Raw genomic sequence first — 27,761 nt, 5'->3', positions numbered from 1 at the left:
CCAAGCGCATAAGGAATCATCGCGAAACTTGTCAATACACGGACGCTATAGGGCGGGCCCTGTATGCGCGCCTTCAGCTAGCAGTGTTCGGCCTTTGCGCATTCAGTGATTCACGTAAACGATGCAAAGACGAAGAAGCAATCCGTAGACACGTACATGCCGCGTTATCGAGAACAGGGTGGGCAATCCAAACGCGCTCCGCGTCCACCGGGAGCTTTCGATATTGGAGTCGGCAGGTGCACCAGGCGGAAACTGACAGAACTAGACACCAGCATTGATACCGTTCCACTGGTGCGTCGTCATCTGGCTGGAGTCTCATATAATGGCGGATAGGGATCCCGTGGCCGTTCGAGGAACCGTCCGCGCAAGCCATTCCAGAACGCCCGAGCCGTCTGCACCCGCTTTCCAGGTAATTGCACCTCAAGGATATCCAGTTGTGAGCCGTCATCGCAAGTCACGCGAAGTGCGTCCTCTACGAAAGAGACGCGATGGATGCCGAGCGCTGCTCCGCCTTGACGGCGAGCAATGCGCGTGCGGAGCACCTTGATACGCAAGCGTTGCCCCGCATGCGGCGCTTCCTCGCTACCGGGCCGAACGATCAGCTCCATCCAGGCACCAGGCCAGTCCACGACGGCTCGTACGCGATTGTGGACACGATACGCAGTTTCGGTGAAGCTCAGCTCACCTTCACATTTGCTGAGTTTCGGCGCATATGTGGCCTGGCTTGAGTCTTGCATACGGATCTCGCCCAGGAGCTCGTCCATCTCGGCTGCGGTCGATGCACGGGCAACATCCCGCCGACATAGGATTCGCTGAATGAGAAGCTCTGCACCCAGTGCAAACAGTTGCTCTAGCAAATCTGGACCCTGAATGTTCTCGTCGATCGGGACTCGCTCCTGGCATAGAATAGGGCCGGCGTCGAGCTCCAGTACCGTGCGCACAATGCTTACACCGCTATACTCCAAGCCGTCCAGAAGCGTTCGCTGGACTGGCGCTGCACCACGATACAGCGGCAAGAGAGACGGATGAATATTGAGCACACCGAGCGGTGGAACGCGAAGGAAGCGCTCCGGAAGCAGTTGTCCATACGCAGCAGTAATGGCAAGATCCGGTCGCAGCTCCGTTTCCCAGAGACGAAGAAAGCTTTCGTCACGTGCTAGTCGTGTTGGCGTCCATACCGGGACCTGCATCACATCAACCGCATACCGGTGTGTGGGACTCGGTTGCGGTGCTCCCGAGCGACGCTGGGGCGCTGGCGGCTGTGTCACGACGCCAACAACCCTGAACGGAACGTGCTGCGTTCCTGGACTTGCTGCGCTGGTCAAGTTCACCGGCTCCGCGGTCGCTCTGGGAACCTGTCCAGTAGCTTCGGCGATGCGAGCGAGCACCAACTCCGCCACTGGAGGGGTCCCCAGAAATACGATCCGTCGGGGCGGTACGTCGTTTGAAGCGTTGCACAGGCATCGAGCCCGCGACTTGAACGACGCTTTATGCAAGCGACTTCGTGCCACAGTCTCTATAAAACGTGCCGGTCTGTTTGGTGCAAACCAGGAGCGCTTTACCAGTGCGTATGATACCCACATCAGGGCGACCTCGAAAGCACCATGCGCCACCTCAGGGTCGTCCGAGAACGCTGCACGCTACTGAACAATGCTGTGCCAAGGCAGGCAGGCAGGCAGGTCGCTGATACCCCCTGTATCCGCATCGCGTGGGCAGGGACTGGCCCTGGAGAAGGCTGCGGCGGTTGGCGATCTTACGCAGCGCGCCTTTCGGACACGCACGCGCACGCGCGACGTCCAGGACGCTTTATTTCCATATATGTCCCATTCGCTGATGCTCCCTGTATCCGCATCGCGTGGGCAGGGACTGGCCCTGGAGAAGGCTGCGGCGGTTGGCGATCTTACGCAGCGCGCCTTGCGGACACGCACGCGCACGCGCGACGTCCAGGACGCTTTATTTCCATATATGTCCCATTCGCTGATGCTCCCTGTATCCGCAGACAACGCTTCTCTCGACGAATGACGCTTAATTCCCGCATTAAAAGACGTGACTGGAAAAATGTCTTGTCTGGGCTCCGCTCAAAGTCGTTATCGATGCAGGCTTGATGCTCGGCATCTGGAACATAAACGAGGCTGGCGGTGCCGGTTGCGGAAGCTGTGGCGGAAGCGACCAAGACGCAGTCGCTCGTCCATGACAACGACGTGTAGAGAGAGCCGCCTGCAACCACGTTCCGATTGGCTGAGGCTCCGACGTAGACGCGCTCGTGCTGCAGAACTGCGGAGCAAGTCACGCCGCGCGGACAGGGCCCAGTTCAGTGGCACAGGTGTGTCCGCTCGCTATACCGAGCGCCTCTGCACGACCTCGGAGCGCCAACGCGGAACCACGCAGCCACAGAAGCACGCGCCAGCGCAGTCTGTGGGGAACTGCGCTCCCGAGCTCGTACCTCTCCCCAAGGCTTTATCAGAAGATCACGTCCGCTCGCACGCCGAGCAGCGATCCCAGCCCGGTGCCTGGGCAAGACCTCCACCGGTGCCGTGGCAGCCCTGGGCTTCCACGGGCGTTGCCTGGAACCCAGTTGGTGCGGCTCCGCGACACCGGCACACCCGGCATCGAACAAGAACTTTATCCCTCAGCTCACCAGATGATCTGCTCGAGAGAACGACGTATATTGCAGCCCCGATCGAGTCCTGATGACGCCTCCCGCAGCGCCCTTGATTCGGATTGTTCGCGTTCGATGGAAGAGCGCTCGTTGCCGGGCAACATTGTACACACTGCAGCAAAGCGAAGGTGTTGATGGCGTTATCGCCGCAAGCTGGCAAGCAGCGCTAGCGGACGTGAACTTCCGACCTCCGAACATGCGTCCAATGCGAAACCAACGCGTTTCTAGGAATCCCGCGTTCCATACCAGGATATAGGCACACGCGAGTCCTTTCGAATGAGCGACTAGCTTGTGGATGTGCTCAGTTCACCACGACGCCAGTTGCAATTCCCAGATCTAGTCCGGTTGGCGCAAGTCGTGCTTACGATGCCTTCACTCGTGCTGCAATACGCTTGCTATGATCGGCAACGCTAAGGCAGACCAGAGTCGTTCCACAAGTCAAAGCGCAGTGCGGCCACGATAAGCATGCGCTCACTGGTGACGCAGCCTCTGGAAAATGTCCTGCTGTTTCCCAATGAGCAACGCTGACGCATGGCATGTTTGGGTGCTGCGTCGCCGAATATCGTCCGTGTTCCCTCTCCAAGCCCAGTCCAGTTGAGGCACGCGCTGGACTAGGGTCGCTAACGGGCGGGATGAAATGCGCCATATCCGTGGGCGCTGCATAACGAGCTGGAGCGTTGTCCAGCCAGCCGGCACGCGCAGCCATGCCATTCCGTACTGGGCCTCCATGTGAGTGATCCGGGACAGGTTTCCGCGCATATCGTCCGACACCGGCTCGCACCACGAACCAACGATTGAGTCGTTGCAACGTGTATGAGAGCTTCTATGGAATGAGGGACATTCGCGGAAGTGTCTCGATGACCTGCAGCTTTCCAGATACGTTTGACGCAGACGCCCGAGCGTAACGTGCGCTGCACTGCGTCCGCTGGCTCGCTCGTGTGTTCATGTAGGGGTCTGGGTACTGGCTACCCTGGACGAGTCGTCTGCAGCAGATCGAGAGGCGCATGGGTATCTGGTGCGCCAAAACTGTTGAAATCGACGGCATCCAACAGCGGTACAAAATCTAGTGATACCATGTTCTCGCTTGACGGGGACGGAGGCGAATGCATGTGACTTTTGCAACCGTATCATTGTTTCCGATTTCTTCTCTCAAGTATTCAGAAGCATCGACAACTTTCAAATCATCGTACCGAAAGGAATGCACCTGGCGCAGAGAGCTAGCAACGAAAAGCATCGTTTACATATTTGAACTGCGAAACGCAACATTGTTTGTTGATCTGTAAGGCACAGTTCGAGCGCTACCCCTGTATTCGTCGATCATGCGAAATAGCGAGCGTCATCATTATCATTGTCATCATCATTGTTTACCTATCGGGTACCAGGATACCGTCGCGTTGACTTCCACTCCGCTTTATGTACCGTAAATATTGAGGGCGAACAAAGCCTTGCTTGACATCACATATGTTGGCCAGAGTGCACCCACGCATACACGTCTCCATATCCGCGCTCAATCGTTTGCTTTTGTCTTCCGTAGCGCAGCGTAGTCTGCAATGAGCCGCTCTTGATCCTCCCGGGTGCACGGCTCGTGACGGAGGTACTCCATGGTAAACTCACCTTTTCCTTGCGTCATGCTGCGCAGATCCGTCGAGTAGCCAAACATTTGACTTAACGGTACGTCCGCTTCAATCAGCGCATATTCGCCGTCAGTTTGGGAATTCACGACAGTTCCTCGCCGTTTCGTGAGACTACCCAGAATGTCACCACTGTACTCCTGCGGCACTTGCACCGCAACGCGCATCCATGGCTCCAGAATGACACCGCCGGCCTGGGGGAAAGCCTTGCGGAAGGCCATCAGTGCAGCGGTCCGGAAAGCGATCTCGTTGCTGTCAACCGGATGGCTCTTGCCGTCTTGGAGCACCATCCGCACACCTTGCACAATGTGACCGCTGAGCGCGCCCTCCTGGACGGCATCCTGAAAGCCTCGCTCAATGGCCGGAATAAACTGTGGCGGTATGTTGTTGCCGACCAGCGCGTTCACAAACTCGTTCTCGGCAGCGCGTTTTGTAGCTTCGCGCTGCGCAGCAACCGCCTGTCCACCCTCCTCGCTGGTCGTGTTCACCGCGCTCATTGCCTGGCGGTCGCTCTCGGCGGTCTCAGAGTCCTCGGGTCGTGCGGTCCAGTAGCCGGCTTCGAGCGTTGGCTCAATGTAGCCTTGGACACCAGCGTACTGACCAGCACCTCCGCTCTGTTTCCGATGCAGGTACTGGAAAGGCGCTCGTCGGGAAACCGACTCTCGATAGTTCACCTTGGGCTGCCCCACTTGGCACTCGACACCGTATTCGCGACGCATTCGCTCGATATAGATCTCAAGATGGAGCTCTCCCATGCCGCAAATAATCGTCTGCTTGCTTTCCGGATCAAGATACGTGCGAAATGTGGGATCCTCCTTGGTAAATCGCGCCAATGCTTTCGAAAAGTTGGCCTGTGCATCCGTCTTGCCCTGTGGCGTTATCGCTAACGAGATCACCGGTTCAGGGACGCGAATGCTCTCCAGCGAGAGACGTCTCCCGAGACCAGCTTCATCTGTGAAGGTATCTCCAGAGGCACAGTCCAGTCCAAACATGGCACATATGTCACCAGCTGTCGCTTCCTGAATATCCTCCATTTGATCCGCGTGCAGGCGAACGAGACGCGGAACGCGCAACCGCTTTCCCGTTCGAGCATTATAGATGAGATCGCCGCGGCGAAGAGTACCCTGGTACACCCGAAGGTACGTGAGTTGACCAAAGCGCCCGTCCTCGAGTTTGAAAGCTAACGATACAAGCGAGGCATTGGCGTCTGGCTCGAGCTGGATTCGCTGCTCGGTATCGCCCTGCATGGCGTAGCTGCGCACCTCAACCGGACTGGGCAAGTAGTTGACCACTGCGTCGAGGAGCGGCTGAACACCCACGTTGCGCAACGCGGAGCCACAGTACACCGGTGTGAAGGAGCGTGCGATGGTCGCTCGACGGATCGCTCGATGAATGGCGTCCTCTGGGACCCCGTAATCATGCTCGAGGAAGAGGTCCCCGAAACGCTCATCTACATTCGCGAGACATTCAATAAGATGGCGACGCGCTTGATCGGCCTTGGACTTCAATGAACTGGGTATGGTGTCTTCGATACGCAATTGCTCGCCGTATTCGCCTTCGAAATACACGGCCTGTTGGCGAATTACATCAACCACCCCGACAAGATCCCGCTCGACGCCTATGGGAATCGTCAGAAAGGCAGCCGGCTGGTGCAGTTTGTTAACAATCTGCTCAAGCACCCGTTCAGGATTCGCCCCCTGTCGATCCAGTTTATTCACGAACGCGAGTCGAGGAACGCGGTAGCGCCTCATCTGGCGATCCACGGTGAGACTCTGCGACTGGACACCGCTGACACCACACAGCACCAGGATCGCACCGTCGAGTACGCGCATCGCCCGCTCTACTTCAATGGTAAAGTCGACGTGCCCCGGTGTATCGATGAGGTTCAGGTGAAAGCCGCGCTGCCAGTTCAGGTAGGTTGCAGCGGACGCAATCGTAATACCGCGTTCGCGCTCGAGTTCCATCGAGTCCATGGTGGCACCGACGCCGTCCTTGCCCCGCACTTCATGGATCCTTCGAATTCTCCCAGAGTAGAACAGGATGCGCTCACTCAGTGTTGTCTTTCCGCTATCGATATGGGCGGCGATGCCGAAATTACGTCGACCAACAGGAGCCCCTGTCAAGCCGCGTTCTCTGGCTGCTATTTGGGCCTCCTCGAGAGCAACCTGGACTGCACGGTCGTTTTGCTCCGGATCCGTCGCTGGTGATACAGCTTCGCTGTGTTGGAAACGGAGCAAGTGGCGAGTGCTCGCAGCACTCGGCAGACGCTGCATAAGCGAGGCATCACAGCGTCGCAGCAGGTCATCTGCTGGTGCGGGCACCGGTCGCGGTGGCCAGTGAGCGGCACTCGCGAGCCTGCTCTGCAAGGTGAACGCGCGAAAAGTACGCATCAGCTGTCTGTTGCGAGGGACTCCAGCTCGCGTTTGCCGGCAGCGTCGGCGTGGATCGCACCAGGCTCGTCCCTAGCGTTCCGTTGATCGACTGGTTCGCAGTGGGTGTCCAGCCCGAGCCCAGTGATGCTCAGCCTTAGCACGTACCGTCTGTAGCTTTCGTCGGGGCAGGGAATGACGCCTCTTCGAAGACTTTCGCTATAGGCGAACGCCAGCGCGTCGTTCACCTGTAAACGCCACCAGGGGTACTCCAGTGCACGCACGCTTTACCGCACAGAACAAACTTGTCTAGAAATCTGACCGCCGATGCGGTATTGCTATGCAACTTCTAGAAGAACGTTGCCCAGTGGTAGCGTTAGCGTAACCGCCTTGGTTTGCAGGTGCTAGACTCCAATACTACAGGCAGACAGCCGTACCCGCCTTGCCGAGCGTTTCTCGCGTCACTAGGTAGTTTCGTTTAGCGCTTTCGTGCAAAGAACCGCAACGCAACTTCGTAAACGTATGCTTTGGCTTGCAATTTACTGCCCAAAAGCTGACAATTTCGATACAAGTCGAGAACTTGTTCCGTTGCGCGACTAGGTCTAGATACCGGACGTGTGGCACGCCACGAGCAACGACAGCAGCATTGCAGCAACACCACTTGAAACCGTTGTGTACCAAACGATACCTTGAGGCGGTAGCGCTGACGCAGCCGTGTCGTCTGAGGCACAGGAAACCGACGTCAGGACAGCTTCTTTCTTCAGGTCGGAGCGATCGCCACCGTAGCTGCATACGCTTTCTCTGTTTACCAAGCGTTCGTGATGCCGCGTTTCAGAACGCAGGAGGAGTACGACAACGCAGGCGCCGTTTATGGCCTCACCGGCTGCATCGGAACCGGCAAATCGGAGGTCGTCAAAGTCATCCGAGCAGACTGGGGTTACCCCGTTCTTGACGCCGACGTCATAGCACGGGAGGTGGTTGCCCCCGGGACGGTAGCGTCCCTCTTGCTACGCCTTGTGTTCGGCCGAAACTTGTACCGTCGCAACGAGCAGGGCAACCTCGAACTCGATCGCAAACGCCTCAGCGAGATTGCTTTCGGAAATCCAAGAGCGCTCAACCTGTTGAACTGGATTACGCATCCCCTAGTTTGTGCACGAATATTGTGGAGAGTGTTTCTGCTTCGGTATGTGGCTGGGGTGCGCACCCCAATCGTTCTCGACGTGCCACTCCTCTATGAGAGTGGTCTCTCGAGACTCTGCAACGTGACCATGGTGGTCTATGCATCGCGTTCACAGCAGTTTGAGCGTCTACGCCGACGACACCCGGACTGGACTGACGCGGATATCCAGCAACGTATCCAAGCTCAGATGGCGCTCGAGCAGAAGATGCTACGAGCTGACGAGCGGATCGATAACCGCGGTACTCCAGAAGAGTTACGTGAGGAAGTCGCACGTGCCTTGGAGCGTCTTCGTCTCCAGGTGAGTCTCAAGGCACGCAGTCGCCAGAAACGGCTTGCTCTGGCACTGGGCGTCGTGTTTGCGATCATTCTTGTAGTTGCGATCCTGAACCCGATAAGGTGAGCGCGTTGTCACCAGTGCCTGTGCTTCGTATTGTAGACATTGAAATTTGCAGGTACGAGATGCCAGGGAAAGGTTTCAATAGCATTTGAATTCTAGAAAGGAGGAGATTGATGCCGGTTGACGCGGATTGCTAATCGTTACGGATGAACGCCCGCTGTGGAATCAGGCGTTGGATACACGTCGCTGATGCAGTTTTCGGGAATGAACGATTTCGGAGTGCGCAAGGATCCAGGTGCACGTGAGTCTATCGAGGAGAAGCACAAATGTTCGAGTCACATGTTTGAGAACAGAGCATGCGATGCCATGTACACGAGTTTGCATACAACAGCACGAGATGTTTACGAGATGTACGTTTCAGCGCAGATGATGCATTCTCAGTGACGCGCGTGTGTGCTTCCGAATGCACCAGACGCTTTCGAGGTACATGTGTGTGCGTTTTGGGCGTTCACGAAGCGATTGCATTTGAGCCAAAACGCCTGACGAGGGACACTGCACCCTGGCCGCGTAACTGGCGACGGTGTACTTCAAAATGATTGAAACACGGCGTACGATGGCAAAAAGGGATACCTGCGGCATCAAAAGTCAACCTGTGGACGCACCGGCAAAGCGACGTGCAGCGGGCGCTGACCAGCACCAGATGTGACCTGTCCTGGACAGAAACGAGAGCGCTGCGCGTCTGGAGAGCAGCAGTTCCGGCGCAAACGGTCAAGGCGTGCCCAGCAGGCAGGTGTGGTTGCTACGCCAACGAGACAGGCTCGGGAACAACAGCGTCCCCTGATGACCATTGCAGTCGGATGGATATCTTGCCTGTGGAATCCCGGAAGTGTGATGAAGAAAGCACCACCCCCAAAGGATGCAACAGACGTGTAGAGCGTCGTTTTTGCCTCCAGCATCACATATGCTCTCTCGCTTTCTCTTTTGCGCCCGCGATGCTCTAAAATCATCATTGTAACCCATGCGTAGGGGCGACGGCATCCCAGCACAACCATAATCTGCAGTACTGCTGGTTCGATGTCACAGGGGCAGGTAACGAGCAACCAGCTTGCGAGGCAGCGCTGAGCCGCCTGGCGGCTGTCGAATGTCAGGGCCTGGATGCCCCGTCCGCCAAGTTACAACGTCGCCATCCGAACAGTGCAAATGCCTGCAATCAACCGACGCAACGTACACACGCGGTGTCTATCATTTTGATGGACGATTAACGTAACGTTCATCTGCTTGCAGCATTCTCAACAGGTCAACGCTGCCATATGTAGGCGCGTGTTACGCGGTTTCTCTGCGTGCGACATGGAACGCGCTGTCTCGCGGGAGCATTACAGCATGAGTGCTTCAGTTGACTTGGCGGTTTCCCGCAGACCCAAGCAAATAAAAAGCAAGTGAGAAACCTTGCAAACAGATCATCGAGACCGAACTGCCCTGAGCCGCTCTGTAGAGACGCATGCAGGCAAGCCTGGCATGAACATTTTCACCACCTCCGCCTCCGACAGACGCTCTGATAAACGGCATACCCCAGACACCGATCAGAAGCAGTCCGAGTCATCGCCTACGCTTGCCTTTAGATCATGCGACCACCGTAGACGCTGCAAAGTGCATCCAAGAAGGCCTCAAGACGAGCAGGGTCCTTGCGCGGCCGATACACCCTACCGCTGTGCTGCGGATACGCGTCTGCAGAGCCTTCTCCTGATTCGTGCTTCCTGCGACCGTCGGTGCTGACCTCGACACCGCTCGCAACATCAACACCCGGTGCATTGGTGACTCGTACGGCCTCAACCACATTTCCGGCATGCAAACCGCCAGCAATCATCCAAAGACCTGGATCGGGACCCAAAACGCGCTCGTTCGAGAACTTGCGCCAGTCGAAGGGCTTCCCGTCTCCACGACCTGGGTCGATCAACGTATAGCAGGGTGGACGTCCATCAGCGGTTGTTATCGCTCGCTTCGATGGCTCCTGTGCTGCTTCATCGGGCCGCAGAACACGAGCGTAGTCCAACCAGGAAGGCCAGGAGTCCACCGCTCGGAGCACATGCTCCTGCCAGTCCAGGGACCCATGCAGCTGAGCAACGTTTATCGACGCGTCGGTGCATACCTGTCGTATTCGAGACAAGTCCTCATCAACAAACACAGCCACCGTCCGAGCGGGCGTTCCCAGCTTTGCTGCCGTCTCGCGAACAGCAGCAGCGATGTCGCGAGCCTCCCTCACCGAGACGCAACGTCGCGAGTGCGGCCACAACACACAACCTATCCAGACTTGAACGGAAAGTCGTCGCTGAATGGTCTCTAAAATCCAGGTTGCATCCTCTGCGCTGGTGACCCCACAAACTTTCAAACTCTTTAGCGCCTGAGCACGTGAGCCTGGCACCACAGCTGAGGCAGCGAACGCCAGTGGATGCTGGTTGCGTCCGAGCATTCCTGCTCGTAGCTCGAGTCACCAGTCGAGTTGAGATGCTGTGGTAATCAAAGACTGAGCACCAGCGCTCGTTGGGTATTCAGGACGCTCCGCCCAGCTTTGTGGCCTTGGAAGCAGCCACCACGCCAGATTCGTTCAGCAGCACAGGGTACGCTTAGTGAAGACCGAAGCCAACTCGATCAACGAAATACTCTAGTCGAAGGGCAAGCTCTAGCGATTTTACGTTGCGATTTCAGCTCTTGGACTCGGAACTTGCAGTGCCCGGGAAACAAACTGCTGCTGCTGCTGCTGCTGCTACTCCAGAACGCGTCCAAAGCCTCAACGATAGCGCTGTGAGCCGCCTTCGTAGACGCTAGGATTCTAAGGAAATCAGCACGCTTAAGCGACACGTCTGCCGAACCGTCTCTACTCTAACCCAAGAGACGTCTTGATAGCGTGGAATAGAGCGCAGCGCCCGACTCCGAGTCGAATACCTGTCCAGGGTGTTGCGCTTCGGGAACGGGGCACACGGCTACGAAAAGCTGTTACCGCTGTTGCCGCTGCTGTGGCTACAGGCGTATCCCTAGCTACTTCCTGTCGAACATTCGCCTGGTATCTTGCACGGTCACCTTTCATTGAGGCACTCGTGTTCGTCGGAAACTTTCGTGGGTGCGCTTTCAAAAGCGTCCAGCGTTGCGTTCACGAGCAGCGGCTCGGAAACGTGACCTCTGAGACGCAAGCGACCAGGCGCTTGCTACGCATCGAGACACCGCTTCAGTTTCATACCGTTGCGGGCGTGAGCAGGCACCGAACGACGAAACGATTCCGCAGCAATGACCAGTCGCAAGCGTCGCTCAGTGGACGCGAGTGCCAAGGCCGCCTCAGCGCCCAAGTCTGCAAAGCTTGCTCGCACCGGTTCGAAAGTCGGGGCACTTCAGCCGAGCAGACGCGGCAGCCGCAGCAGCTCCAAAGAGCGATTCGTCGAAAGCTCGGCACCCGGTCAGGGTCAAACTCAACCAGAGGCAGCGGCAGGAGAGGAGCAGGCTCAGAGCCGATTGCGACGAAACCTTCGTCAGACGTCCAGCACCAGAGAGCGAGCAAAAGGGCACTCGTCTCAGGGAAAGGCAGCGTCAGTCCACATGCCCGCAGCGGAGCAGCACCAGTCCGCTGATGAGGACTCTAGTTCGTCGGAGCAACTTGCTCAGCGGTCTGGCAAGGATGCCATGGCGGTGCTGGTGGGTCTTCGGCGCTCGCGTCGGAGCGGGCAAGCCTCGCAGAGCGCTGCGAAACGAGCTGCTCGTGCCAGTACACGAGCGTTGACCGAACGAACCGCAGAGAAGCAGACAGCCTCAGGATCTGCTTCGGTATCGGAAACCAGCATCGGTACAGATCATGATGCAGGTGACGATGGTGATGATGATGATGATGATGATGATGAGGCATTCTCGAGTGAATCGACACTGAATGCATCTCGAGCGGAAACAACGGGACGCACAAGCCGTGCCGCACCATCCGCCAATGCTCCAGGCGCTGCCCGCTCTACTGCTCCTGCTTCTGGTCCTTGCGAAGGTTCAGTTGCAGAGGACGAGAACGCTGCGTCGATTGCAGCCCTATCCGTAGAAGAACGTGCAAAGCAACAGCTCGAGCTAGAGAGAGCATTAGCACGCGTTCGAGAAGAAGCTGAACTTCTCGTACGCATAGCGCAAACACTGCCCAGTTTCGCGGTAGAGGACACGGGCGGGCAACCTGTTGTCTCAGCACCGGTGGCTGTCAATGAGGACGCTGCGGCTGATGCAGCAGCCGACACTGCCACCGTTCCAAAGACCCAGTCAAATGAGGGATCCATTTCAACTGATGAGATGGTACGAGCGAACAGTTGTGATGGCACAAATGGCCTCGAGATGGCTCAACAACAGGTCATGGAGCTCGTGAAACAAACCATTGGCGCACTGGCAGCGGAAACCCCCAAGGAATACGCTGATTCTTTTGCTTTGGCTCATATGTTCATTGCGGATCTGGTGGACTTGGAACGACGGCGATATGCTTTAGAAAATCGAATCCAACGGAACTTTGAACTACAGCAAGCGTATTTGCACAAGTACGCGCAAGCTCGTTTCCGGGAAGTCGAGCACCAGTACCTGGTGGCGGAGGAGTCGCTTCGAGAGCGCCTGCTGGAAGCAGCGTTTCAACGACAACGACGGTATCGAATCGCTTGTCAGCTGGACCGGGATCCTATGGTGCTTTTCGGCCAACCGCCGGTTATGATTCCACCGGGTTTTGCTGGTGTCCCCTATCAACTGTTACCCGCACGCCCACGAGGCGCTTCCCCGGCTGCAATGGGTACGGCTGCGAACCTGACGCCAGAAGAGAGCCTCTTGCTGCTGGAACGTCGTCCAGTGAGTCTGGGTCTGGAGCCTGGCGAGGCTTCCGACGACCTCCGTGAAGTCCAGCGAGCGATCACCGCCTTGCGTCGTAGAGCTAAGGCGGGCAACGCGCATGCTGGGCGCGCCCCTGGTGCCTCTGGAAACGAAACCGCTACAGACGGCCAGCTGCTGACCAGCGCCGGTCGAGCACCGAGCGGTCCAACTGGTCGCCAAACGGGCGCTCGGGCTCGCGCCTCTAACCGGCAGTCCACTGGAGCTCGACATTCGCACGAGCGCAGCAGCATCGCCGAGACCGGGACCCAGTCGAGCGCGCACCGAGCTCCAGCAGCTGGCACGGCAGCCATCGGAAACGGTTCGTTGTCTGCTGCCGGTGACTTGGGTATCGACTGGAATGACCAGAAACAGCGCTCTCGTCTAGCGGTTGGTCTGGTACAGCGCGACCAACCCGCACACCGCTTGGGAGCACGGCCCGGGAATGCGACTCGAGAACTGCCGCCGGAGCAGCCGCGGACTGGCGCCGTCGGACGCTCTGCTACTACTACTGTTGCTACTGCTGCTTCTACTACGCCAACGTCCGGACATGTTGCTGCACCGAAAGCAGCACGAGGCTCGGCAGGCGCACACGACGCTGGTACCTCATCGGATGCACGTTCAACGGGGAAGCGTGGTCGACCTCGGAAGCGGCCCCCGCTGGAACCCACTGGTGCTGGTGATCGTGGCTCCAACGCCGGGGTGCCGCCGCGGCCCAGCACGAACAAGGTACGCAAACCGCCAACATCGGCCAGGGACAAGAGGCCAGTGCACCCACCACCGGAGCCCGAAAACGACGTATCGTCGTCTTCGAGTTCTACCGCTGCTCCGCGATCGAATGTAGGAACTGTCTCCAGTACGGTACATCCAGGCTTCGAGCACAACGCTGAACAAGCCGGGCGCTCTCTAGCGTCCTCTCCTGCGATGACGAGACCGCTGAAATCGGAATCTGCACCCAACGAATCAGCGGCAGACAAAGCGCCAGACTCGTCCGTGGCGAAGAGCGATACCTCCTCTGGACGAGTCGCAGGTGCTGCTGCCCCGCTGCAGACGCAGCATGCTTCGACACGCGAAGCGAACCAGTTTGCGGTGGAGGCGGTCGCTCCCGCTCCAGTGCCGGATAATGCACCGGAGCGTTCAGCGTCTCCACGTACTCCGCAGGTTTCTGAGCCTCGTGTGAACACCGGTGACGCTGGGCACCCAGGTACAGCGCTGAGCCCTGGAACACCGGATATCGCTGCCGCGCAACCTTCAGCGGTAACAGCGGTACCTGCTGACGAAAAGCCGATCCCTATGCCTGAGTTTCCCGTCGGCGGTGACCCCGATGCGTTTGTCTCCCGGGGCACGCTCTTCTATCGCGGTATGCAGTTGCACAGAGGCGACCAGGTCGCGGTTCGAGTCCTACCCAAGGGCAGTACCTCGGGGGCTGTCTACGTGGGGCTCGCGAGCGGCTCCCCCGAGGCCCAGGCCGACAACCAGGCCGCACAGGTGTTTCACGGCCCCCTGGTATCGCTCAATGTGAAAGAGCTGCATGTTCGGGACGCTGAGCACCGGGTCTATGTCACCTGGTTACAGAGCGGACGTGCTGAGCTCGTTCACCTCGCTGGGCATCAAGCGTAAAGCGCGCGAACAAGGCAGTGGGCGCTTGTGGACGCGCGTTTTCACGAAAAGACATCCATAGGGCGGAGCCAGGTAAACGAGTGCTCGTTTTAGGCAACGGTACTCGGTCTGAATTGCAGTTCCATGAAACCGATCAATTGGAAACGAGCTTACTGCTAGGAACGCTGTTCAAGCGGCGACGCGTGTCGCCAGTTACGCAGCCTCAGCGAGGCCTTCCAGCACGTCAACAGGTGTTGCGGAAAGAACACGCGGGTCTGCAGCAGTGTTCCGTGTCCGTCGACACGGATCTAGAGACGATCTCTAACCCAGAATGAGCGTTTGATGAAGAAAATCTAGAATTAATGGAGCGTTTTTGGAGTCTTTTGGTGCATACCTGGTACGCCTATGCGCCGGTAGCTTCGCTTCAGAAACTCGTCGTGCAGCGAACGCCATGCTTCAGGAAGGTGCTTTCTGCGTAGCATTCCTACTCCCTAATCACGAAGAGATGCCTACGTAAACGGCAGACACAACAGCGCACCAGGTTTTACCGCACAGAGCAACAGGAGATCCATCAGTGACAGATGCTACGTCTTGGACTCGAAAAAAAACCAAGTTTCCCTGGATCTCAGAGGGCGTTGCTAGTGTAGCGTTCCGGGCATCGTTCGTGATATTGCTCCTACGCATACCGCTCGGTATTGACCTGAGACCCTAGCCCGCGAGAGCGCCACAGGCGTGTATGCAGGGCTGGGCTCGAATGCCGCGGAGACAGACCAGTAGCCTTCAAAGCGGTCTAGCGATACACGTCTGGGGGCCTTGTCGTGTGGTTGCGCTGCTCAGCGCTAGGAGGTCAAGCGACAGCCGTGTTTGATAACCATGGGACACTGACCTGGGTGTTTTATTCCTACCTTGTGACTTGTTTCTGGAACTAGTGTCAGATGCATAGCATCCATGGTCCAAGTGGAGCAATCGGGGCGTACGGCTTCATACGTTATTTTAGGATGCTCGGTCGTATTTTCAAAATGGCTCTTTCGATGCCTTTTCGTTGGAATTCATTACGTCGCTGGAATCAGAATGATTCACAAAGCTATCGAACAAGAGTTCCTAAATGTAACCGGCATATAACGATTCGACAAGGAGGTAAGTGTCTCCACGCTTCTGCTTTCCTTACGTATGCCATACTCTAATCAGGTATTTTTCTATTCGTCGATTCTTCTGCTTCAGGGGAGCGCGTGGGATCAGCGACTTGTGCTGCTCGATTTTCGAGGAACAAAAACTGCACATGGTCACTTGACGACTTGATCACAAGATCATCCGGAAAATTCACTGATCGTGTAACGTCAGATAATCGATTCCGTTCGAAAGACAAATCCTCCCGTGTTTCTATCTACCGACGAAACTGCATTCGACAGCCATGTGATGCCGTTCAGGGGATACGCTTCCTGTGACTTCCTTCTCTTCTATTTCCGGTGAAGAGCGCCCTGGAGCCGTGCTTTTTTTTCATTCCAGCGATCGCTGCTAGTGGAGCGTGCGACATCGATTCCCAGGTATAAAGCAGGAGACGGATACAAATTCACGGGTTTGGCCTCCAGCCTGGATTTTCCTCTCGGTACATGTATCGTCATGGACGACGTCGGATTCCACATATCCTCTATCGAATGGAACAGCATGCGCTTGCGCGTGCATAAGACAATGTCCTCGCCGAGGAGATGTCCGCAGAAGAAGCCCGCGATCCCGGAGCACGGCACCGGGTGCGTTGACAGAGAAGCGCATCGAGTGATGCATGCTCTCTCTGTAATCCTCAGGGATATATGCTGGGCGAAAAAGCAAGCGTTCGTTCAGCTCAGACTGACGCTCTGACCAGCGGATATGGTGGACATATGGAAGGACTTGGCCATAGCCAAGCATAGCAGCCGCGGAGCGGGTATCGAGGGTGCATACCAGAGTGCTCGTGAATCGCAGACACCATCCGTGCATAGAGCACCTTGACAACAGTCGAACGCAACAGAATCGTGACCTCGACGCTCCGATGATCAGCTTTCGACAGCTGACACCGGAGCTGGAGCGACGTCAGCGACCGGCTCCTCAAGAACCGGATGCACGAGCGGCGAAAAATGGAGCGTTCGACAAAAATAGCCCCCAATGGACGGTACTGATGACATAAGAAGCAGACCTGCACTTTAGTATGCAAGTCGGAGCTGGTAGACCGGTCTCATCATCCTCTGACTTGGTTGCATGAGCGTCTGGTCAGGCGCACTGGCCCGAGACGCTGAAAAACGAACGGGCATCCCGGCTCGCGTCGCTGCTGCACCACCTGAAGCGCAAGCATTTGCAGCGCCTTCTTTGAGACAGGAGACGTTTGGTCTGAGGTGGTGGCCTGCTCCATGGGCTGGAAGCGTTTAGAAACGCCTTCAGAGCCGTTGGGCGAACTGGTGGACCCTCCAGCAGGCTTTCCGCGGACACACCGGGTGCTGCGGGCGGTGACCATGCTCGCTACGGTGTGCAGCGCAGCGTTTGCTGTGCTCTTCATCCATCCACCACCGCAGGTGCTCGCAGACGGATCGCAGCGGTCGAGACCGCACGTATTCGAGAGCTTCCAACTTTGGTGTTTCCGAAAGATGGAGAGTGCCGGTTTCAGAAACCCCGTAGACCTAGACAGAGCTCGCTCTGAACCGCGGGAGGCAGCGCCGATGTCTGAGCGCCTAGAACCGACTGGCGTCGAGTCAAGCGAACCCCAGGTCGACACGCGGCTGGCTGCTCTGCTGTTAGACGGCAGAGCAGAGTGCACAGGGAATACAAGTGGTGGAGTGAGCGGCACCGAACTGAGGTCGAGAACCTGAAGCCATGCGCATCGCTGAGTGTTCAGCAGCACAGCACGGCTCTGGACGGCTGCCGTGGCTGCGACACTCGATTCCGCAAAGGCGTACTCATTCGGTCTTCATCCGGGAAGCATATCATCGACGTTCGGGTTTAGGCACAAAAAGGGAGCAACGCGGGGCCGTCACTTCCCGAGCGGGCGCTCACAGCGACCGCCGCTCTACGGCCGCACCGTGACGCTACCCCTTCCCCAAGGGCATACAGCGAGCATCTTGAAACCTAGAAGGACCCCGAGTGGACAGTGCAGCGGAGCGCATGAAAGTGACGCTTCGCGAGGGCGCGCAGATGTCCAGAAGCCCTGGGGAAAAGCGTGCTTCAACGACGCTCGATTTGCTCCGCGTCCCTGTCCTCAAGCTCGTGCTCGAGTCGTTCAATGAGATTACGCATCACACTAGAGAGATCATCCAACTGCCGTTGTAGTCGACGGGCATCTTCGATAGTTGCACTTCGAGGGCGCGCGTACGATGCCGGTGTGGTATGCGTTCGAGTCGGTTGGGCTGGGGTGCTCGTCGGTGGCAGCGGGGAACACTGCACGTCGGCATGCGGTGCTGTCTGTGCGATATATTCGAGCACCGCAAGCAACTGAGGAGGAGGTGGTGGTGGTGGTGGCGGCGACGACGGTGGTGGTGGTGCTGGCGTTGACGTTGACGACGACGGTGGCGGCATCTCCGTTAAGCGTGCTGTGGTCCACGGCGGACGCCCAGAATGTGCATTCCATTCGTTTCTGGAGAGATGCTCCGGATCGGAAGCCTCCCTGTCGGCAGATGCCGTCGAAGGGCGCATTCGCTGCTGCGTACTCGCCGGCACTGCTGACGTGTCGACCCGTCGTGCAGCCGTCGCTGGCGCTTCGATGGGCGCAGTCGCGCCTCGTTGCGGCCGCGTACTGAGGCTACCCGGAGCGTTTCGCCGCGCTCCGTCGTCGTGGTGCGTAGCGGCACCAGATGAAGCAGTGGGACGTGCACTCGTTGTTGGCGCCCGCAGAGGACGTATATCTCGCCGGCACGTCGGGCAGCTCATGCTGCGTTCCATCCAGGAGCGGAGGCATCGCAGATGGAAAATGTGGCCGCAGACGAGTTTCTTAGCACCAGCACCACCGAACATCTCCTCGCGACAGATGATGCAAGTTCGGTCGCCGGCGGCTAGCTCTTGCTCTGTAGCGTTCGGGAACTGGGTGTGCATGGATCGCACCACTTGGCGATAGCGAATGAACTCGATGAGCCTCTGTCGGAAGGTGCGGGCTGTCACTGCTAGGTCTCGCAGAATGTGCAGCGGAAGACTGTAGAATAAATGCACATAGGTGAAAAACGCAAGGTATGCAGCCAGCTGCAGAAACAGGGAGAGTAGCTCATTATAAAAAAGCCAGAGACCTTTGTCGTCCCAGGTGCCTTCCGTTAACACAAACACGTCTATTATGAAGACAACATAGCGAACGATCTGACTGAGGAGGCCAATTAGCAAAATCGCGTACTCGAAAGCGAACATGGCCATGATCGACGGGCCGTTTGTGCTCGTGAAGTGTAAACAGTGCCAGAGCATGCAGGCGTCGGTAACAAATAACCAGCAAAAGAGTACGACTAGGCGAGCGTGCGTCAGGCGCGGACGGCTGAGCATGATAACTTGTTGCTCAACGTATCCCAGGCGTTCCTGGCTGAGCCAATGGAAAACCTTCAAAAAAAAGGTCCATGCGAACATGCAGAGAAACCGTGCATGGAAATCTGTTCGGGAGAAGACAGTCATCGCAAGGAACATTTCCACCAATGATTCGCGTGCTCGCAAGTGCAGGCGCTCCGCTTCTACCAGACGCAGTTCACCGAGCAGAAGACGCTGCACAAGCTGGCCGACAAGGTAGAGCGAGACGAGCCCAGCATTCACCGCGGAAAACCTGGCAGTCTTTGAGTTGTAAAGGTAGGCCGTTGCGCGGTAAAAGTTCGGTTGCGTCAGCCAAGCATGACCTAGAATCAAACCTATCGCACAGTATGAGATAGCGGCGTACTTTGCGGTGCTACGCATATCGTCCGTCGAGGTACGCACCGCGATGCAGCTCTAAAGCGAACGTTGACACGGGAGCCTTAGACAATGAAAGCTGTCGGTAGCTTTGGATAGTGAGGGTTCTCCCTTGAGTCGACGCTTCGACAAGCGAGAATCGCAACCGGCAACACAGGTTCGTCTCTACAGCGAACGTTAGCTATGTTGGTAGCCTTAAAATCAACTTGTCGGCAGCCTTAGACAATGAAAGCTCTTCGTCTCTCAAGTCAAGGCTTCGACTAACGAGAATCGTAACCGGCAGCAGAGGTGCAGCTTCACAGCGAGCAGCTGCTGTGCACCACAAAAAAAACCGAAGCAACGACTGCGCTCGAGTCCCGTCGTCCTGAAAAAAGACACCTTGCGGTCGACCTCAGGGCACCCGGAAGAAACCACTCCGAGTTCTGCAGCCCACAAAAGTCCCACAGACCTCGTCAAAAGACACGAAAAGTTACAACGTTCAGACGCTGTGAGGCGTGTCGAACAAGACGCCGCGCTGGCGCCGTAACGATCCCGGCGCGCCGCTCAATACCCGAAGCATCCCGAAGGAGTGTGTTGCAGTGTGTTTCTTCGCGTGTGGCAAGCGTTTTCAGGTTCGATACCTCACAACATGCATAGATCAACTGAACTGGTATTTTTCAGAGAGGCAGAGATCCCGAACTTGTGGCTTGTGGACGCGGTTGCGGAAAACAAGTCGCTGATAGCTTGATTGCGGGCGGCATTCGCATGTCAGCGTCGATCGCCTCCATTCATTGAAGCGCTCTCTGCGGTTGTCAGACTCCCATGGAACACTGAGATGCTTGTAACGTTCCTGTCATCGAGCTTTCTCTAAACTTTTGTCTGAGATGGACGGCATTGCATTGATGCTATGCGACGAAAAGGGCTTGCGGATCCAAACGTTATTCTAGGATGCGTGGTCGACTTATCGAATTGGTCTGTTGCATTCTTCGCAGCGGGCGTTCGTAAAGTCAATACATCAAGTTGATTCGCGATATCCGTGAAAAACAGGATTGCATCACATATTCGATATCATGATTCAGTTTTTTAATCGTACAGGCATCCATGATTCTCCGTACCCCGCGTCCAGCATGCCCAAATGAGGTATGCTTCGGGGATTCGGCTTTTCGACTTAACACAGCTTGTAGGCACTGGTGTTCGCGTCCCTGGATTGACGACGCACGTTGCTGGACATCGTGTTCTGGCGACTCGTACACAAGATCATGCAGCAATTTCGAAGACATTGTCAAAGCAAATAATTGGTTCCGTTCCCGAGGAAAATCTCCTCTTTCATGTGGCTACCGACGATACCAGATTCGACTGCGACATGATATGCTTTCACAGGATGTGGTCCGAGGCGCGCTCCCGTCTGTTAAGTTTGCGCGGAAAGGGATGTCGGACTCGGGTCTCTGGCATCACAACGATAGCTTGCAATGGCAGATGCACTATCACTGTGGACGAAGGAGCTTCGTCCACGGACCGACATTTATCGACTTGTTCTCCAGCCTGAATGTTGCCATCCAGTACGCGCTCCATCATGGAGAACATCATATTCCGCAATCCTCTGTGGCATGGTACATCGTGCATATGCACAGGCAGCATACAAATTCCTCGCTGACGGGATCGCCCCGAACATGCCCCTGATCGCGGGGCACGGCTCCACGCGTGGAACCAGAGGACGGCATCCAGGTGAGTGCACAGGACTCGTCGGGCTCTTGTACCGAACCAGGCAGCAAGAATTCATGTGCTACAGGGCGGCGCTCGAAGGAGGCGTCGTGGCGGGCATTTGCGAATACCTAATCACATACGCGTGTCACCACAGCGAATGCCGTACTCAGCCTCTGGATCAAGAGAACGAAACTGGCAAGTGAATCGTTGATCGCCACTTCCACCAGTGCCCGAAATGCATGTAACCAGCAGGAAGCTGCAAAATCAGAACTTGCAGGCTACGATTAACATCCATGTAATGGTAAGAACGGGGCTGAAGTTACACGACGAACGGGTGCTTTGTCAGGTCGAATTTATTAGAGGGAAAAAAGAAAGCAGCCAAAGAACAAGCCTGCAAATGCTCTTTTTGTGGACACTAGGACATTAGTGCAAACGTATATGAGTGCACCGACGTTGAATGACCCGTTTCGAAGTCTTCTGAGTTGGTGTACCAGGTGTCGAACTGCACGTCTATAGCAGCAGCACCAACAGCAGCAGCAGCAACAGCAGCAGCGACACGGCTGCTGGAGTGCTGCGCACAGTCCATGATGTCCATATTCAAACCTTCTTACCTTCTTGATCAAAATGGACACCAGGCAAAGGGACGCGGCGCCTGCGATCGCCGCGCGCGTCAGGTACCAGTTTCAAATTCCTCGTGACCGTTGCGGTAACGCACGTTCGTGTACTTGTCTGTTCGCGTGCGTGCGGCTTGACCGTCACGCCATACAACCGCTATAGCCATGTATTTAAAAGAGATTATTTTGGATGGGTTCAAATCCTATGCGCATAGGATGGTTTTATCCGGATTAGATCCACACTTCAACTCAATTAGTGGACCAAACGGCAGTGGCAAGTCGGCCATACTGGACGCCATATGCTTCGTGCTGGGCATGACGCATCTGCAGTCGCTGCGGGTCAATGGGCTTCACGAGCTTATCTATAAGAACGGGCAGGCCGGTGTCCAGCGTGCGTCTGTGACGCTGGTATTCGACAACACCGACGCGTCGTCGTCCCCGGTCGGCTACGAGGACTCTCCCGAGATAACCGTGACCCGTCAAGTGGCGCTCGGTGGACGCAGCAAGTACCTCGTCAACGGGCACGTGGCGCAACCTGCGAAGGTTCAAAACCTGTTTCACTCGGTACAATTGAATGTGAACAATCCGCACTTTTTGATCATGCAGGGGCGCATCACCAAAGTCATTCAGATGAAGCCACTCGAGCTGTTGAGTATGCTCGAAGAGGCTGCCGGTACCAGTATGTACGAGGCCAAGAAGACAGCTGCGCTTCGGACTATCGAGAAAAAACAGCGCAAGGTCGAGGAAATTAATACGCTTTTGGCTGAGGAGATAACCCCGTCTCTGGTAAAGCTCCGGGATGAACGAGAGCGTTTTCTGCACTGGTCGGCGAACAATGCAGAGATAGAGCGTCTGCGTCGTATTGTCGCCCTACAAGCATACGCTCAAGCGCGAGAGCATGTCAAGCAACTCGAGCAGGACAGAGCCCAGCTGGTCGCACAGATTGAGAAGCACGAAGCGGAACAAGCGCAGAACCACGAGGCAATCAATGCGCTGCGTGCGGAAAGCCACGGAGCGAAACGTAGTCAGCACGACCGAGAGGCCCGACAGCTCCAGCAGCAAGAAAAGGAGCTCGCCGCTCTTGATCGGGAACTGGTGAAGGAGCGAGCTCGTCGCGATCACCTCCGTGCGTCACTGACTAGGGAACAAGCGCAGCAAACCGAGATGATCGAGGCTCAGGAGCATCTCACCAAGACGCTTGAGCAACTCACCGCTCGTATCGAAACATTTGAGCCGCAAGTTGAAAAGCGCCGCCTTGAGGCCCGCGCAGCCAACGACAAGTGGCAAACGCTCTCTGAAGCCTCCGCATTTCGTTCGCGTACCGAACTCATCACTTCGACGCGGCAACAGTTGGCGCTCGCTCGTACAGAAGAGGAAACTACGAAAATTGCTCTTGCGGGAGCGAAGAGCGAACTCGAGAAACATGCAAAGCGAGCCACTGCTGTGCGAGCGCTCGAGTCCGAACTCGCCAAAGCGGAAAAGGCGGTTTCTTCCGTTAAGCTCCAGCTGCATGAGCTGGACTACGACCAGCATGGCGCAGAGAAACTCCGCAAACTCCGTCAGAGCGAGGAGCAAGCCGTGCATAGCCTTCGCGATCAGCTGGATCGTCTCTCCGCTCGGTTGGCTGCTATTGACTTTACCTACCAGAACCCGGAGCCGGCCTTCGAAAGCAGCCGCGTCAAAGGCGTCGTTGCCCGACTAGTGCAACTGGTGCATCCAGAATATGCGGTAGCCATTGAAATAACTGCAGGTTCCAAGCTGTTCTACGTCATTGTGGACAACGAGCAGACTGGCAAGCTTCTGCTTGAGCGCGGCCAGCTCACTCGTCGAGTCACCATGATTCCCTTGAACCGGATCGACGATAAGGTGCTGGAGCCAGAACGCGTTGCAGCCGCTCGTCAGGCCGGAGGCAACCTGGCCCTGTCGCTTGTCCGTTTTGATGAAGCACTCGAGCCTGCCATGCGCTATGTATTCGGACGAACGCTAGTTTGCGACCGGCTGGATCAGGCCAAACAGATGGCGTTCTCGGAGCAGATTCGGTGTCGGACGGTGACGAAAGACGGCGACCTCGTGGACCCCCAGGGTACCATGACCGGAGGCTCCCAGAGCGCAGTCGCTTCGCTTCTGATCCAGCTCGCAGAGCTTGAGCGTTTGCGTGCAGAGCTGCAGATACGAGAGCGTGCACTGGCGAGGACCGAGGAGGATCTTCAAAACCTGGAGCAAAAAGCGGATCAGCATGCACGTCTGAGCACGGAGCTCGCCATGAAGCAGCAAGCGGTGGAGGCCATTAGGGAGCGCATGCTTGCGGAGCCCTTGATCCGGTACAAGAATGAAGTTGCGAGTTTAGAGGCACAGCTTCGAGAACAGGGAGCGCGAAGAGTTGCAGCTGAGCGACGACTCGCTGAACTCGATTCCGGTGCCGATGTCGGCGCCCAGGACCTCGCCGAGGCCAAGGCATCTGCCGAGCAACTGCAGCGTCTCTGGCAAGACGAACAGGCCCAGCTTGCGCGCCTCCACCAGCAGCTCGAATCCTCCAGAGAAGAACTTGACGATGTGCAGAAGCGTCTAGCACAGTGCAACGAAACCATTGCTCAACTGGAACGTGACCTCACCGAGCAAAGCAATCGTCTGGAAAAGGAGCTCGAGCCTGCTTATTATTCACAGCAGGAGGCGCTCCGGCAACGCCGAGAGGCGCTCTCGGCGCAAGCACAAGAGCATGCAGTGCGGCAAGAGCGCCTAAGTGCGCTAGCTAGTCAGGACGAGGCGCTTTCGCTGGAAATCAAACGTCTCCGGCTGCAGCTAGCTGATCTCGACGAGACGCTCGCGAATGCTCGTCAACAGGCCGTCGCGCTCGAGGCCGAGCATCCAAACCTGTCGTGCACTGCGGGTGACGTGTCCGTGGTGGACGCGGAGGAGATCCGGCGGGCCCGTCAACAACTCGCCCGGTTGACTGCAGAGAATCAGAGTCTCGGGAAACGGATCAACCGGCGAGCACTGAGTCTCTTTGAAAAGTCTGAGCAAGAATATCAGGACCTCATGAATAAGAAACGCATCATCGAGAATGATAAGCAAAAAATCTACGCGGCTATTCGCAGCCTCGATGAGAAGAAACGTCTGGCGCTCGAGGCCACCTGGCAACGAGTGAACCGCGATCTCAGTGCAATCTTCTCTACCTTGCTCCCCGGAGCCGATGCTCGTCTAGATCGCGTACCGGAAAGCCAGTCGATGCTCGATGGCCTCGTGCTCAAGGTCGCGATGGGCAATACCTGGAAGGATTCCCTCACAGAGCTGAGCGGTGGCCAGCGTTCCCTCGTTGCTCTCAGTCTCGTGTTGGCTATGCTCAAGTTCAAGCCCGCGCCTATGTACATTCTCGATGAGATCGATGCGGCGCTCGACCTCAGCCATACGCAAAATGTAGGCCAGGTCATTCGTCAATCCTTCCGCGACAGCCAGTTCATCATCGTGAGCCTGAAACCAGCGCTCTTCGAGCACGCGAACGTCGTCTTTCGAACCAAGCTCGTGCAAGGCTCGTCGACGGTGACGCGCACCGTCAGCGCCTCGCGCGTTTCGACGACGACGACGACGTCATCATCATCGTCTTCCGGACAGTCCGAGTTGCACGCGGGTCCAGCAGCTGCGGCGATGGACGAGGCCGTAGCCGCGACCACCACCACCACCACCGCCTCTGCCTAGTCCATGCGTGCCTTAAGCTCGCGCACGGTGACGCCTTCACTGTGCAAGACGTACACGACCGCACCCCAGCCGCTGAGACAGTCGCGGTCGAGCGCGGCAAGCATACACTGGGCGGTAACTTCGAATAGGTCCTCGGGATCCAGACCCGGACGCCAGAAGGTTTCCCCCGTCCCGTAAAGCGACTCGGCACAGGTACCAGCAGCTACGAACTCATCGGTTTCCATGGGCGTGCCCAACAGGTCCATGGAGCAGCAATACGGCTTGTTATCGCCCGACAAACCGACGATCACCGGCTCGACAAAGTACGGTGCAAAGCGGCGCTCATAGAGAAGCGCGGAAACCAGCGCTGAAATGGTTGCAGGTTTCGGTTCGCGTTTCTCTCCTAAACGATATAGGTTCGTGCGCATCCGCACGCGTTCTGCTAGTGTTAGACAATCGGTCGCGAGTCCAGTGAGTCCCAGCACCAGTCGATCGTGGACGCGGAACAGACGGTTTGCGTCGCATGCCAGCGTGAGCTGCGCTTGTCCAAACCTCCGATCCGCAGCGATGGCAACACACTGGTTACCGGTTGCTGCGAATACGGCACCTCCGTTGTAGTGTAAAGGGTTGACTTGGCTCATGAGCGTGGGTGGCAAAAGTCAACGCGACGGAAGGGACTCGAACCCTCAATCTTCGGTTGAAACTCCAGGGCGAGCGTAACGCGCTGCCCAGCCGGAGACCAACGCTTTCGATGGACGGCGGAGCCAATTGATCGATCCATCGATCGATCGCGGGCCATCATGCCAGTTATCCATTCGAGGCAGCGGTATCGGCGCTTGGAACGTCGCTTGCCGTAAAGCCACCGTCGCAGATATCAATCCAAGTTCGCCTAAATTGATATATATAGCGTTGTCATGCGTGAAGCAAACCGTCACACCGGCGGGTAGCCTGTGCGTGATCGACGCCACGCAGCGATGCGTACGGCGGCGCGCGTGCAGGCGCATGTGAACGGCAGCCGCGCCATGCGGTGCGTGCGTCGCTGACGCCATCGCAGCTGCAGGGCGTCGATTCGAGGTGCAGATTGCTGCAGCGCGAGAAAGAGGTCTGAGGCCTGCTTCTTTGTTGTCTCGTAACGCTGGCTTTCGGTGCTGCTGCTGCTGCTGCTGCTGCTGCTGCTGCGCACAGTCCGGTTTTTCTGTGGTGCTGCGTATTCCCCATGTTTGTGCTTGGTGTGCTTGCGTTGCGGGCACAGGGGTCGCCTCCTTCTTCGTCATCAGACTCGACTCCGGATAGACCAAAGGACGACGCGGACGAGCCCGGCAGGCGCGACGGGCATGCGTCCGCCGGGGGCGGCGAGAAACGGCGCGGGTCTGCTCGGCGTCCGCGCGGGAACCCGCTGGCAGCTGCAGTTGCAGCGCTGGAAGCGCGTTTTGCGGCCTCGTTTCCGGATATGAGGGACCGCTCAGCGGTGCGTCCGGCGCCGTTCGCGGAGCGGACGCTGCGGCGGGGCATGTCGCAGCAGAACCTCGAAGCGCTGCTGCGTGAGCGGTACCTGCCGTTAACAGGACCCTCGCTGCGGCAGTTTTTGCGGGATCTTTATGGTTTTGAGTATGATATTCAGCCTGTGCGACGGAATGTTATCGGCAAGTATGCTTTGTACATGCAGGTGATGTGGGAGCACACGCTGCAGGCTTCGTTCCGTTTGACCCAGGAGCAGTATGTGCAGCATTTGCAGGCTATCGCGGATATTCTGAACGCGTACGATGGGGCGGCAATGTATTTTTTGCGAGAGCTATATCGCTCGCGCCGGACGCCTGTTGTAGGTATGTCGGTGTCCGTGCGTCTGCCGATGATCGACCCGGCGCATTTTGACGATATATTCAAGCCCGGCGCCTAGGCGTTTGAGCAGGGAATACAGGTCACGCGCGTACGAGACGAGTGGTGAACAGGGCGCAGAAGACAGCGGTACCAGGGGCGTATGCGGCGACCACGGTGGTGAATGCCTGGGATCCTGCACCGTGGCGGAAAAACGGAATCTGTGCAGCCTTGTATGGATCGGGGTTGCCTGGAGGCTGTTAGCACTGGAAACAGCCTCGGGAACGACGAAAAGATTCGCTCAGATGTGTGCTTGCTGCATCCAGTACATAAGCAGGAATGGGGCGCAGCTGCCGACTTGAATCAATCAATACCGCAGACAGACAGTGAAAACACACACACACAAGTGAATAGGATCACCCAAGGCCGGGCGAAATGTGCGCAGTGCTCAAAGGCGCTTCCAG

The 27,761-nt window shown here is 57.0% G+C and overlaps 11 protein-coding genes and 1 non-coding gene across 12 annotated transcripts; 6 read left to right on the top strand and 6 right to left on the bottom strand.

Moving 5' to 3' along the window:
- Positions 1-299: 299 nt before the first annotated feature.
- Positions 300-1,583, bottom strand: CYME_CMG198C (methionyl-tRNA formyltransferase; the record flags this gene model as incomplete). The annotated part of the gene is made up of 1 exon (XM_005535922.1): positions 300-1,583. The coding sequence occupies one exon, from the start codon at positions 1,581-1,583 to the stop codon at positions 300-302; it is 1,284 nt and encodes a 427-aa protein (XP_005535979.1).
- A 475-nt stretch (positions 1,584-2,058) lies between these two features.
- Positions 2,059-2,691, top strand: CYME_CMG197C (hypothetical protein; the record flags this gene model as incomplete). Its single annotated transcript, XM_005535921.1, has 1 exon — positions 2,059-2,691. The coding sequence occupies one exon, from the start codon at positions 2,059-2,061 to the stop codon at positions 2,689-2,691; it is 633 nt and encodes a 210-aa protein (XP_005535978.1).
- Positions 2,692-4,166: 1,475 nt separating this feature from the next.
- CYME_CMG196C (mitochondrial translation elongation factor G1) lies at positions 4,167-6,680 on the bottom strand (the record flags this gene model as incomplete). The annotated part of the gene is made up of 1 exon (XM_005535920.1): positions 4,167-6,680. One exon carries the CDS (start codon positions 6,678-6,680, stop codon positions 4,167-4,169), a length of 2,514 nt encoding a protein of 837 aa, XP_005535977.1.
- An 800-nt stretch (positions 6,681-7,480) lies between these two features.
- Positions 7,481-8,239, top strand: CYME_CMG195C (hypothetical protein, conserved; the record flags this gene model as incomplete). The annotated part of the gene is made up of 1 exon (XM_005535919.1): positions 7,481-8,239. The coding sequence occupies one exon, from the start codon at positions 7,481-7,483 to the stop codon at positions 8,237-8,239; it is 759 nt and encodes a 252-aa protein (XP_005535976.1).
- A 1,552-nt stretch (positions 8,240-9,791) lies between these two features.
- On the bottom strand, positions 9,792-10,643 carry CYME_CMG194C (probable phosphoribosylanthranilate isomerase; the record flags this gene model as incomplete). The annotated part of the gene is made up of 1 exon (XM_005535918.1): positions 9,792-10,643. The coding sequence occupies one exon, from the start codon at positions 10,641-10,643 to the stop codon at positions 9,792-9,794; it is 852 nt and encodes a 283-aa protein (XP_005535975.1).
- An 812-nt stretch (positions 10,644-11,455) lies between these two features.
- CYME_CMG193C (hypothetical protein) lies at positions 11,456-14,656 on the top strand (the record flags this gene model as incomplete). Its single annotated transcript, XM_005535917.1, has 1 exon — positions 11,456-14,656. The coding sequence occupies one exon, from the start codon at positions 11,456-11,458 to the stop codon at positions 14,654-14,656; it is 3,201 nt and encodes a 1,066-aa protein (XP_005535974.1).
- On the bottom strand, positions 12,654-15,027 carry CYME_CMG192T. The gene has a single exon (XR_002461290.1). It is a non-coding gene; the product is annotated as a hypothetical transcript (transcript).
- Positions 15,028-17,016: 1,989 nt separating this feature from the next.
- Positions 17,017-17,472, top strand: CYME_CMG191C (hypothetical protein; the record flags this gene model as incomplete). Its single annotated transcript, XM_005535916.1, has 1 exon — positions 17,017-17,472. One exon carries the CDS (start codon positions 17,017-17,019, stop codon positions 17,470-17,472), a length of 456 nt encoding a protein of 151 aa, XP_005535973.1.
- Positions 17,473-17,824: 352 nt separating this feature from the next.
- On the bottom strand, positions 17,825-19,519 carry CYME_CMG190C (unknown zinc finger protein; the record flags this gene model as incomplete). Its single annotated transcript, XM_005535915.1, has 1 exon — positions 17,825-19,519. The coding sequence occupies one exon, from the start codon at positions 19,517-19,519 to the stop codon at positions 17,825-17,827; it is 1,695 nt and encodes a 564-aa protein (XP_005535972.1).
- A 2,456-nt stretch (positions 19,520-21,975) lies between these two features.
- On the top strand, positions 21,976-25,503 carry CYME_CMG189C (chromosome assembly complex Condensin, core subunit E; the record flags this gene model as incomplete). The annotated part of the gene is made up of 1 exon (XM_005535914.1): positions 21,976-25,503. The coding sequence occupies one exon, from the start codon at positions 21,976-21,978 to the stop codon at positions 25,501-25,503; it is 3,528 nt and encodes a 1,175-aa protein (XP_005535971.1).
- Positions 25,500-26,123, bottom strand: CYME_CMG188C (20S core proteasome subunit beta 3; the record flags this gene model as incomplete). The annotated part of the gene is made up of 1 exon (XM_005535913.1): positions 25,500-26,123. The coding sequence occupies one exon, from the start codon at positions 26,121-26,123 to the stop codon at positions 25,500-25,502; it is 624 nt and encodes a 207-aa protein (XP_005535970.1).
- A 575-nt stretch (positions 26,124-26,698) lies between these two features.
- On the top strand, positions 26,699-27,379 carry CYME_CMG187C (hypothetical protein, conserved; the record flags this gene model as incomplete). Its single annotated transcript, XM_005535912.1, has 1 exon — positions 26,699-27,379. One exon carries the CDS (start codon positions 26,699-26,701, stop codon positions 27,377-27,379), a length of 681 nt encoding a protein of 226 aa, XP_005535969.1.
- Positions 27,380-27,761: the final 382 nt, after the last annotated feature.

Source organism: Cyanidioschyzon merolae, chromosome 7 (genome assembly GCF_000091205.1).
Source record: "Cyanidioschyzon merolae strain 10D DNA, chromosome 7, complete genome".
Classification (NCBI taxonomy): Eukaryota; Rhodophyta; class Bangiophyceae; order Cyanidiales; family Cyanidiaceae; genus Cyanidioschyzon; species Cyanidioschyzon merolae.
Note: the sequence above shows the minus strand (reverse complement) of the source record. Positions and strands in the feature narration are given on the sequence as shown.